The 13,562-nt window shown below is 39.2% G+C and overlaps 1 protein-coding gene across 1 annotated transcript; it reads right to left on the reverse strand.

Moving 5' to 3' along the window:
- Nucleotides 1–5,323: 5,323 nt before the first annotated feature.
- On the reverse strand, nt 5,324–6,262 carry LOC124528444 (putative olfactory receptor 2B8). Its single transcript, XM_047102068.1, has one exon. It carries the CDS (start codon nt 6,260–6,262, stop codon nt 5,324–5,326), a length of 939 nt encoding a protein of 312 aa, XP_046958024.1.
- Between the last annotated feature and the right edge of the window lie 7,300 nt (nt 6,263–13,562).

Consider the following 13,562-nt stretch of genomic DNA (forward strand, 5'->3'; position numbering starts at 1 on the left):
AAAAGAGAGAGGAGCTAAATAATTAAAATCACAAAGGAAAGAAGAGAGATCACAAACAACACCACAGAAAAACAAACAAATATTAGAGAATACTACAAAAGCTTGTATGCCAACAAACTGGACAACTTGGAAGGAATGGACAAATTCCTAGGCACTCACACACTATCAAAACTCAAACAGGAAGAAATAGAAAAATTTAACAGACCCACAACCAGCAAAGAAATTGAATCAGTTATCAAAACTCTCCCAGCAAGGGGTGCCTGAGTGGCTCAGTTGGTTAAGGGTCCAACTTCGGCTCAGGTCATGGTCTCGTGGTTTATGAATTCGAACCTCACGTCAGGGTCTGTGCTGACAGCTCAGAGGCAGAAGCCTCCTTCAGATTCTGTGTCTCCTCCTCTCTCTGCCCCTCCCATGCTCATGTTCTGTCTCTCTCTGTCTCTCAATAATAAATACACATTAAAAAAAATGTTTTTAATCTCTCAACAAATAGGAGTCCTGGGCCAGGTGGCTTCCCAGGGGAATTCTATCAGACATTTAAAGAAGAGTTAATACCTAGTCTTCTGAAGCAGTTCCAAAAACATAGAAACAGAAGGAAAGCTTCCAGACTCATTGTATAAAGCCAGCATTATACTTTGGTTCCCAAACCAGACAAAGATCCCACAAAAAAGGAGAATTACAGGCCAATATCCCTGAGCAACATGGGTGCAAAAATTCTTAACAAGATACTGGCAAATTGAATTCAACAGTATATTAAAACAATTAATCGCCATGATCAAGTGGGATTCATTCCTGGACTGGAGTGCTGGTTCAACATTCACAAATCAATCAATGTGATACATAATATTAATAGAAGAAAAGATAAGAATCATGTGGTCCTGTCGATGGGTGCAGAAAAAGCATTTGACAAAATATAGCATCCTTTCTTACTAAAAACCCTCAAGAAAGTCAGGATAGAAGAAACATACCTTAACATCATAAAAGTCATATATATGTGGCCCATAGCTAATGTCATCCTCAATGGAGAAAAACTGAGACCTAGCCCTGAGATCAGGAACAAGACAGAGATGTCCACTCTCACTACTGCTGTTTAATATAGTGTTGGGGGGCGCCTGGGTGGCGCAGTCGGTTAAGCGTCCGACTTCAGCCAGGTCACGATCTCGCGGTCCGTGAGTTCGAGCCCCGCGTCGGGCTCTGGGCTGATGGCTCAGAGCCTGGAGCCTGTTTCCGGTTCTGTGTCTCCCTCTCTCTCTGCCCCTCCCCCATTCGTGCTCTGTCTCTCTCTGTCCCAAAAATAAATAAACGTTGAAAAAAAATTAAAAAAAAAAATAGAGTGTTGGAAGACCTAGCCTCAGCTTCACACAACAAAATGAAACAAAAGGCCTTCAAATTGGCAAAGAAGAAGTCAAACATTCACTTTTTGCAGAGGACATGACATTCTACATGGGAAGTCTGAAAGACTCCACCAAAAACACTGCTAGAACTTATCCATGAATTCAGCAAAGTCGAAGCTATAAAATCAATGTATAGAAATTGTTTTCATTTCTCTACACCAATAATGAAGCAACAGAAAGAGATATCAAGGAATGGATCCCATATACAATTGCAACTAGAACCATAAAATACCTAGGGATAAACCTAACCAGAGAGGTAAAAGATCTGTATACTGAAAACTATAGAAAGCTTATGAAAGAAATTGAAGAAGACACAAAGAATTGGAAAAATAATTTTCATGCTCATGGATTAGAAGAACAAATATTGTTAAAATGTGGATACTGCCCAAAGCAATCTCTACATTCAATGCAATCCTAATCAAAATAACACCAGCATTCTTCACAGAACTTGAACAAAAAATTCTGAAACTTGTATGGAACCACAAAAGACCCTGAATAGTCAAAGTCAAGTTGAAAAAGAAAACCAAAGCTGGAGGCATCACAATCCTGGACTTCAGCCTGTACTACAAAGCTGTGGCCATCAAGACACCATGGTATTGGCATGAAAACAGACACATAGACCAATGGAATAGAATATATAACCCAGAATTGGACCCACAAATGTATTGCCACCTACTCTTCGAAAAAAGCAGGAAAGAATATCTGATGGAAAAAAGACAGTCTCTTTTAAAAAATGGTGTTCAGAGAACTGGACAGCAACATGCAGAAGAATGAACCTGGGCCACTTTCTTATACCATACACAAAAATAAATTCAAAATGGATAAAAGGGCTAAATGTGAGACAGGAAACCATCACAATCCTATAGGAGAAAATAGGCAACAACCTCTTTGACCTCAGCCATAGCAACTTCTTACTTGACGTGCCTCTTAAGGCAAGGGAAATAACAGCAAACATGAACTATTGGGACCTCATCAAGATAAAAAGCTTCTATACTACAAAGGAAACAACCAACAAAACTAAAAGGCAACTGACAGAGTGGGAGAGGATATTTGCAAATGACATATCAGATAAAGGGTTAGTATCCAAAATCTACAAAGAGCTTACCAAACTCAACACCCAGAAAACTAATAATCCAGTGAAAAAATGGGCAGAAGACATGAATAGACACTTTCCAAAGAGAACATCCAGATGGCTAACACACACATGAAAAAATGCTCAACATCACTCACCATCAGGGAAATACAAATCAAAACCACAATGAGATACCACCTCACAACTGTCAGAGTGGCTAACATTAACAACTGAGGAAACAACAGATGTTGGTGAGGATATGGAGGAAGGGGAACCCTCTTGTACTGCTGGTGGGAATGTAAACTAGCGCAGCCACCCTGGAAAACAGTATGGAGCTTCCTCAAAAAAATTAAAAATAGAATTACCCTATGAACCAGCAATAGCACTAGTAGGAATTTATCCAGTGGATAAAGGAGTGCTGATTCTTAGGGGCACATTTACCCCAATGTTTATAGCAGTGCTGTCAACAATAGCCAAATTATGGAAAAAACCCAAATGTCCATCAACGGATGAATGGATAAAGTAGACACTGGTGGAGGGTGGCACCTGGGTGGCTCAGTCAGTTAAGCATCTGACTTCAGCTCAGGTCTTGATCTCATGGTTCATGGGCTCAAGCCCCACCCCCCCACCCGTGTCAGGTTCTGTGCTGACAGCTTGGAGCCTGAAGCCTGCTTCTGGTTCTATGTGTCCCGTTCTCTCTGCCCCTCCCCCAATCGCGCTCTCTCTCTGTCTCTCTCTCTCTCTCAAAAATAATAAAAATTTTTAAAATATTTAAAAGAGTCCTTGAGGGTTTTCGCACCATGGAAAGTTCATTTCAGGGATTATACAGTGGCCGTTTGGTATAACTGTCAGGATGTGTTGAAACATAAGAAAGAGCAGGAAATTTGTCAGCATCAGGGATCAACAGTTTTATAAAACTGTTTTTAGGCTGGTGTTCATTCAGCATTACTATGGTGTAAAAATATATCCCAGGTGTTGATGTCAAATGTGAATACTGTGATGCTGTTAGGAATACAGACAGAACCATGACATGTGAGAATCTTCCTGAGCTGACATTTCCAGCCTGCCTAATGCTGTTTCTGTTCCAAGATCACGTGTCAGGAGCATGAGCAGCTCAGGGGGTTCAAGACCCAGGAGGATGCCAGTTAGCTGTCAGGAGAGGAAACAGTGTGATTGTTATGGATATGTGTCCCATTGAGGACACAAATACATTTACCTACACTGGGCTACACGCTGGGAAAACCTACCAAATATCATAAACCTTTCTTTGATGGTGGCATTGTCAAAGCTCCAGCGTCCATGGGAAAATACACGGTTCATGACAATAAATACATACAAAAAAAAAAAAAAAAAACAACAGATCCATACCCCACAACATATGCATATACAAAGGGAGCTTGAGTTGAGACCTAAAGGCTACAATGTCACACTCACTTGTTATGAAAAGTTTCTATTTATTACTTATAATTTAGAATGGATTACAGCTATTTCATAATGAGACGACTATTTGTAAACTTCAGACATATTGAGATTTTTAATGATTAATATACATTTCTTTCTTAAACTTTCTCCTGGTGAATCTAAATGAGCTCCAAGAACCTGGGATTTCCTGGAAAATAGAGGCAATTCTTTATTGTTTTGTAATATTTCCCTGCAATCAAATTGTATGGGACTTTTGGCAGACGTGAGATACAAAAGCCTTGGTTACTTCAGGCCTCAATCAAAGAATTTATAAAATGGTATGAAGTGAGTATCTAAATATATTTTACCCTTTGAGGGGCACCTGGGTGGCTCTGTCAGTTGGGCATCTGACTTCAGCTCAGGGCAGGTCTCTCGGTTCTTGAGTTTGAGCCCTGTGTCAGCTTCTGGGCTGACAGCTCAGAGCCTGGAGCCTGCTTCGGATTCTCTCTCCCTCTCTCTCTGCCCTCCCCCACTCACAGTCGGTCCTTCTCTCTCTCGAAAATAAACATTTTTTTAAAAAATAAATAAATATATTTTACCCTTTGAAACTTTTGCTGCATTATTATAGGTTAAAAAAAATGTAAATTAGGACTTGTGTCATTTAATGTCCTCCAAAGACAATTTTAATGAATGGGAGCGTTCACAAACTTAAAATAAGCAAGTTGCACACTCACATGGGTGTTTCAGTGACTATGCCCAAAATTACACATAAGCACCGCCTGCTGTATTGCTACCTGATGCTCCCATTGTCCCTGGGATGACTGCATTACACCATCTCCCTCTGTGACATGAAGGCTACATTAAATTACTGTCACACTGCTACGGTCACACTGGGGCCTAATATCTGAATGACTTCATCAGGATTGATGTTACCAGGATTTTCTCTGACCTAAAATTTTTCTTTCCCAAGTTATATACTAATTCTGGGAAAAAGCTGTGATACTGTCAGCCTATGGACCATTTAATAGAGCCATGATCAAATTGCAAGAATAAGTGATATGCCTCCAGAAATTGCTAGAAAATGCTGAAATGCTAATATTTCCTACACTATTGTAGTTGTTGCTATTCTTTTTTTCAGTATGCCTTTATAGTATGTGCATATTTTTTTTTACAATTAGAAATGGAATACTATTCCCAAGAGGGGGTGAAACAAGAAAAACCTGTGGAGCTTTCTAAAAAATTAATATGATGCAAATGCTGTAGAAACACTAAACCAGCATCTCTGGAGGTTAGAATGAATCCATGAACTTAGACTTGGAATGCTCACTTGCATAAAAGAATACGGTAAGAAAATTTCCTTGAGAGTCATTAGGGGAAATATTGGAGGACATGTGCTGGACACAAACACCTTAAAGCGTCTGAATTCAAAGACTTCTATCACAGGGTCTTTCAACCCCAGTCATCTGGAGTCACAGCCCCCATAAAGCGCATTCTTCATTGCACTCGTCACATCCTTGTTCCTCAGTGTATAGATGAAGGGGTTGGCCATGGGGGTGATGATGGTGTAGAAGAGAGAAATGAACTTGCCCTGATTCTGGGAGTGGTTGTTGCTGGGCAGCAGGTAAGCACAGATGGCCGTGCCATAGAACAGGGAGACCACTGTAAGGTGGGATCCACATGTCCCAAACACTTTCCTCTGTCCCGCAATTGACTTTATTCTTAAGACCACCCTGACAATCCGACCATAAGAGAATGTGATTAATGCCATAGGTATGAGCAGAATGATCAAACCGACAAAGAAGAGCTCAGACTCATTCACAGTGGTGTCAACACAGGCAAGCTTGAGCAGTGGGGGGATCTCACAAAAGAAGTGATCTATTTTATTTCTCCCACAAAGTGGTACAAGGAAGATGAGCCCCGACTGCAACGAGCAGTTGGCAAAACCAATGAACCACGATGCAGAAGCCATCAGGGCACAGAGACGGGGGTGCATGATCACTGTGTAGTGCAGGGGCCTGCAGACGGCTGCGTAGCGGTCAAATGCCATCACCCCTAACAGAATGCATTCTGTGGATCCCAACCCTAGAGAGACAAACAGCTGAGCTACACAGCCGCCGAAGGAGATAGACTTGTCTTCTCTCCTGAGATGAACCAGCAGCTGAGGAACAATGCTGGTCGTGTAACACAGGTCCAGAAAGCTTAGGTTGGACAGGAAAAAGTACATGGGAGTCTGCAGGTGTGGGTCTAGGCGGGACAACGCAATGATGGTTGTGTTTCCCAGCAGGGTGAGCAGATAGAAGATCAGAAGAACCACAAAGAGGACTCGCTCCAGCTGAGGCCGGTCAGAGAAACCCAGCAGGATAAAGCCCGTGAAAGAACTTCCATTTTTCGGGTCCATTCTTTCTTATCACATGTTTCCTGTCAACAGCAAGTATTTAGCAATTTTTAAAGAAATGTTCTAAATAATAGAAAGTTAGCAGGGGGTGGATGTATCATGTTAAAAGACATGGCCATTGGATTATATCAATAACTATTTAAATAAATTATGTACTCATTGAAACTGACATTGCTTATACTAATATAGTTCCACACTATCAAAAAAGTAAATCATTAACATGTAATAGAAAATCAAATAATGGACCTTGTGTTTCCATCAGTCACAGGTACGAAAGTTCTTTCAGTCTGATCTTAAATAGGATTTAAAGTACTTTGAATATGTAGGTACATTTAGAGAAAAACAGGATGAGGAAAAAGAGGGCATGAAATCAGAAAGAATAGGAAAGAGATGGAGACAGAAAGAGAGTCATTATTTTAAATATGTATCTCATAATTCCACACAACTGGATTTGCACACAACTCACTTGCAGTACTTTATAATACAACATAATCTCCAAATGCATCCAGATGTAGGAATTTATGACCTAAAATGTACTTATACAAAAAATTCAATTACATTCAAAATTTCATGACTAGATCCGCAAATAAACACACATTGGTGTTTTTTTCCTGTGGTAGTAAAACAAATAATCAGAGAGAACCAGAATACCACCATTCAGTCACAGTGTTAACTTTTTCCCTAAAGATGTTTAAAATTACCATACCATTTTAACAGGAACTCCAAAAATTCATTTGGCTGTGTCAAGTCAGTTGGATTCAGAACTCAAAAATCCAGTCATCACTATTTTCCTCTTCCTTCTACAGATTTCTGTTACATACATTACACCAACTAGTGTCTGTAAAATTCCTGAAATAAGTTGGATTATTCCCTATCAACACTCTAGTCACAAAAAAACATTTTAAAAAGTTATCCAACCATGTAGTTATGTACATACACTTCCTATGATAAAATAAGAGCTAAAGACAGAAGCACTCTCAAAGCAATGGCAGGTCAAAGCGCTATAATGCAATACTTAATGTATACAAGGGAAGGCATAAACAAAAAATTATTTTGGTATTACACAAAATCTCAGACATCCATCAACATTAGGTTAATTATTACCTTTCTGGAAGCTACCTTGCAGAGTTAGTGACACTGAACCAAACACATTGCCAAATATAAGGCTCGGTGATGACCATTTTCATCCAACGCTTACTACTGAAGAAGAATAGTTATACGCTGACCAAAGAAGCATCAGAAAATGAGGATTTCAGTTCTATCACATTCAAATGGTTGGGCATACAGCACATTGTTGATTCTTCTAAGACTTTTAAAATCTGAATCATGATTGGGGTTAGACCCACTGATGGGTGAAAGAAATTGGTACAAAACTGGCATAAAACAAATAGTCATAAATACTGAGAAAAGGATGTGGTATTTGACACTATTTTACACCTCCTTTTCCTACAAAGATGTGATCAGTGAAAGCAATGACATTTGATAAACAAAATCTATGCACAAAATTTTCTTAATAGAATTAATTACACAGGTGTTTGAGACAATCTAAATGTGCAACACAAGGGAACATCACCTGACTCACACCTACTCAGAAGAACAATGAAAGCAAACCATGGTTCCAACTCTTGCAGACAAGCATGAATATAGATACATTTACCAGTTATAGATTCCTGACAAATTTTAAAATGTGTCTAATAGGGGAAGTACTCACCAATGTGAAGGAGCACAAACATAAAATGCTAACTCATCCAAGGAAAACACCAATATAATAATGCAACATTAGAATAAAATAATGATATATTTAAACAATATTATATCAATAAGGACTAAGAAGGCAGTTGGGAAAAAATAAAATGCTGGTGAGATGACTTGTAAAGTGATTTGCTATTTTATGGGATTATATGTGTGTGTGAACTTACATTATGTGGAACACAACTGATATGATATGATATGATATGATATGATATGATATGATGATATGATACAGAAAAGTCCAGTTATAAAAATCACAAATAAATTACTACTTCACATACAGAAAAAAATAAATACTTGAAAAAAGCATACATTATGTATGATAACTATCAAAAAGGGGATATAATGGCAAATGACATCTCGCAAAACTCAATTTTAGAATAATAATTAAGAGAACAGACATCATCAGGAGGAGGTCAAACTTTCACTCTTTGCACATAACATGATACTCTATATGGAAAACCCAGGAGATTCCACAAAAAAATGGCTAGAACTAATCCATGAATTCAGCAAAGTTGCAGGATATAAAACCAATGCACGGAAATCAGTCGCATTCGGATACATCAATGATGAAGCAACAGAAAGAGAAATCAAGGAATCAATCCCATTTACAATTGCACCAAAAAAAACATAAAATACCTAGGAATAAATCTAACCAAAGAGGTGAAAAATCTATACATTGAAAATTATAGAAAACTTATGAAAGAAATTGAAGACACAAAAAATGGAAAAATATTCCATGCTCTCGGATAGGAAAAACAGATATTGTTAAAATGTCAATGGTACCCAAAGCAATCTACATATTCAATGCAATACCTATCAAAATACACCAGCATTCTTGACAGAGCTAGAACAAACAATCCTAAAATTTGTATGGACCCATAAAGGACCCCGAACAGCCAAAGCAGTCTTGAAAAAGGAAACCAAAGAAGGAGGCATCACAATCCCAGAATTCAAGCTGTATTACAAAGCTGTAATCATCAAGACAGTATGATACTGGCACAAAGACAGACACGCAGATCAATGGAACAGAATAGAGAACCCAGAAATGGACCCACAAATGTATGGCCAACTAATCTTTGACAAAGCAGGAAAGAATGTCCAATGGAATAAAGACAGTCTCTTCAGCAAGTGGTGCTGGGAAAACTGGACCACTTTCTTATACCATACACAAAAATAAACTCAAAATGGAGGAAAGACCCAAATGTAAGATAGGAAGCCATCAAAATCCTCGAGAAGAAAGCAGGCAACAACCTCTTTGACCTCGGCTGCAGCAACTTCTTACTCAACACATCTCCGGAGGCAAGGGAAACCAAAGCAAAAATGAACTATTGGGACCTCATCAAAATAAAAACTTCTGTACAGCAAAGGAAACAATCAGCAAAACTAAAGGGCAACCAATGGAATGGGAGAATATATTTGCAAACGACATATCAGATAATGGTTTAAAGAACTTACCAAATTCAACATCCCCCCCCCAAAAAAAACAAAGAATCCAGTGAAGAAATGGACAAAAGACATGAATAGACACTTCTCCAAAGAAGACATCGAGATGGCAACCAACCATGAAGAAAAGCTCAACAGCACTCATCATTGGGGAAATATAAATCAAAAACACAATGATATACAACCTTACTCCTGTCAGAATGGCTAACATTATCAACTCAGGCCACAAGAGATGTTGGCGAGGATGCAGAGAAAAAGTATCTCTTTTGCACTGATGGTGGGAATGTAAACTGGTGTAGCCACTCTGGAAAACAGTGTGGAGTCTTCTCCAAAAATTAAAAGTAGAATGGCCCTATGACCCAGCAATTGCACTACTAGGTACTTATCCAAGGGATACAGGTGTGCTGTTTTGAAGGGGCACATGCACCCCAATGTTTATAGCAGCACTATCAACAATAACCAAAGTATGGAAAAAGCCCAAATGTCCATCAATGGATGAATGGATAAAGAGAAGAGGTATATATATACAATGGAGTATTACTCGGCAATCAAAAAGAATGAAATCTTGCCATTTGCAACTATGTGGTTGGAACTAGAGGGTATTATGCTAAGCGGGATTAGAGAAAGACAAATATCATATGACTTCACTCATATGAGGACTTTACGATATAAAATAGATGAACATGAAGGAATCAAAAATAATAGAAAAACAGGGAGGGGAACAAAACATAAGAGACGCTTAAGTATAGAAAACAAAGAGTGGGTTGCTGGTGGGGTTGTGGGAGGGAGGATGGGCTAAATGGGTAAGGGGATTAAGGAATCTACTCCTGAAATCATTGTTGCACCATATGCTAATTGACTTGGATGTAAATTTAAAAATAAATAATTTTAAAAAACAAAGAACAGGCAACAAATAAAAGAGGTTAAATGCTTACTCCTGACACACACAAGGAGATGCAGTGATTACCATAACTGTTCAATACTGACACAAAATTCTAAAAATTTCAGTGCAAGAATCCATATTTCCACAAACTAGATGCTCAGTATGCACACTACATATTTTAAAGACAAAATATCTCAAGATAATGACTACACTTAAGATATTTAAAATATATAACACTCACTGATATATTTGACATACATACCCTGCCCTATCCAGTTCTTGAATGAATCCTGAAAAAGTGTGGGCAAGATTTCCTCAGCCTTAGTTCTATGACTGAATCGCTATTGCTTTCTTGATGCTTCTGTCCCATGGGTCTGGGCTGACCTCAGACATATGAGAACAGGCCCCCGATGACGAGGGAGTTTGAGCAAATGAGGGGATACAGCCATCACTACATAGGAAATGACAGATGTGATGAACACTGACAGGGCTGTAGGTCAGGTTCTACGGAAGAAGACAATGAAGTAGGATTTCCACTGCAGGTTGTTTATTCAGGGAATGCTCTCGGGATAAACGGGGTGAGGGAAGGAAGACAGCAGAGAATGTTGCTAAGCAAGGATGTGGTCTCCAGTGGAACAGAGCAGGAGCCTGATCCCATGAGATGCTGGCCAGAACTCTCCAGTAAAAGCATCCATCTGTGATGGTAGAAATACTCTGTCCTCACTGTCCAATACTATACCCACTCTCCACTTGTCACTGCCTGAGCATTTAAAATTTCCCAGCTAAGAAACTGAACTTCACATGTTTTTCATTGTAATGAATTTAAATTTAAATCGCTTATGTGGCTACTTACTACACTATTGGACACCATGGCTCTGGAACATGAATTGCATCAGATTTAGTCCTGCCTTGGCATTGGCAGCCTTTTGTACATCCCATAAGTCTGTCACTGGCTTGAGCTGCACCCACCATGTTCCCCGACCACCTGGCACTATAGCTCCTTTGCAGGTGAGGGCAATTGTCTCAAGAAGGGAATGGCTGTGGGGCGCCTGGGTGGCGCAGTCAGTTAAGCGTCCGACTTCAGCCAGGTCACGATCTCGCGGTCCGTGAGTTCGAGCCCCGCGTCAGGCTCTGGGCTGATGGCTCAGAGCCTGGAGCCTGTTTCCGATTCTGTGTCTCCCTCTCTCTCTGCCCCTCCCCCGTTCATGCTCTGTCTCTCTCTGTCCCAAAAATAAATAAAAAACGTTGAAGAAAAAAAAAAATTTAAAAAGAAGGGAATGGCTGTGAACCTTGGAGCCCACACTCATAGCAAGCAGGGTTTGGCTTGGAGCCCCAGCAGGTAAAGAGCATCTGAGCAGGTCACCAACACTGTTCATACAAGAGTCCATTCATGATTGTGTGCAAGGGTAGAAGGGTGGGACCTAGTGTACTTTACACTTGACCTCAGTGCAATCACACACACACACACACACACATACATAACTTGTCATTTCCCTAATTCATCAATTAAGTAAACATTCAGTTTTCCTTCAACTTTGTCTTCTTCATGTTGGTATTTGTATTCAAATGGAAGATCATCATTTCTTGTTAACAATAAAGTCAAAAACAAGATGTATTGACACAACATTCACAAAATGGAATTTCCCTGTAGTAAATTTCACAAAGCATTTTCAACACTCAGTGCATATTTTAGATATTTCTGTAATACGGGAGAAAATGAGCATTTAGAAACTATAAATACTGACAATGAGTTTCTACATAGACAACAATATTTCACAGACATTATAGAACCAAAGGAATAGCATGGAAACACTCAATCTAATACTTTTACATATATGCATAAAAAACATATTTTATTATCACCAAACATGCATATTTAAGTTGTTTTCATACGAGCATAGAGACGTGTGACGAATGTACTACGTAGAATGAAATGTCTAGGAATGACTTGTTGACATCTCTAATCAGTAATTAAGTTTAGTTCTTCTATTTGATAAACTTCCATAGTCTGTTCCTTCAGACAATTCACCACATATGCAAACAAATACAACCTTTTTATTTCAAAAACAATTGCAACTGAAAATAATTTAACTTCCCAATTCTTAAAGCAACAGAGAGACTTAGTTCCATTTTCACTCACCTTTTCTCACCTTCTCTGTTGGGTTTAAGCTATTTCCCTACCTCATTCCAAGTTACTGCCTAAATACAGCTCTGGGGATAGGAACACGGACATGTAGAATCAGAGTCTGCAGGAAATGCAAAGGTTGACTATACCAGCACTGGGTCATCCATAACCTTTTCTTATGCAAAGGGCACTTTCTCACAATGACTTCACAGGTCTTCATGTGGCACCAGAGATCTGCACTTTGCCTCTTGGAGGTAGAAGATGAAGGCAGTCACAAACTCTCAGTATGGTTTCTCGAGTACGGTGACCTGCCTGTGTGACAGTGAGACCTTATGAGCAGGCGAAAGTGCCGTAACTCTGAGCTGTGTTTGGGCTGGCACAGAGAACTAAGTCCCTTCCCCTGCAGACGTCTCTGGGGAACGGATGCCCACACCTTTAATGAGCCCATGTCACTGAGCTGCCCAAACATGGCAATCCTCAGGGACAATAACTATGGAGGACAATGTCAGAGGAGGCCTAACCTGTCTTTTTATTCGTTCGCATATCTGATAGGGAACAAATAACTCCCTAGACCTCCCCAGCTACTACAACTCTCATCTGTGATGACCTAGATGTTCTACAAAACACTTAAGATTTTTTCCTCACAAGTGCCAAAAATATTTGCGTATACATATATAAGGAAGATTCCATTCAGTTACTTAATTTTAAACATAAATATTTGAATGCATTCTTCATTTAATTTCATTCATAACCAAGTTATTTGCGATCACAGAGCTAAGTCTTAGACACATTCTAATCTTTAAGGTAAATATAAAGGAGGGCAACCAAATTCTACCAAAATTCTAATGTGGCTAAGGGAATGAAATCTCAAATCCTCTAAATCACTGTTCAGTTTATATCAATTGGTTTTGGTGATGTACTCAATTTTAAAAATTATGTCTTTTTAACAAAACATACATCGTTTGTTTATTTTTTTTATTTTTTTTTAATTTTAACGTTTTATTTATTTTTGAGACAGAGAGAGACAGAGCATGAATGGGGGAGGGGCAGAGAGAGAGGGAGACACAGAATCGGAAACAGGCTCCAGGCTCCGAGCC

The sequence above is a fragment of the Lynx rufus genome, unplaced genomic scaffold (assembly GCF_022079265.1).
Source record: "Lynx rufus isolate CCGP_SWC_20201006 ecotype Redwood Valley unplaced genomic scaffold, mLynRuf1.p SCAF_6, whole genome shotgun sequence".
In the NCBI taxonomy this organism is placed as follows: domain Eukaryota; kingdom Metazoa; phylum Chordata; class Mammalia; order Carnivora; family Felidae; genus Lynx; species Lynx rufus.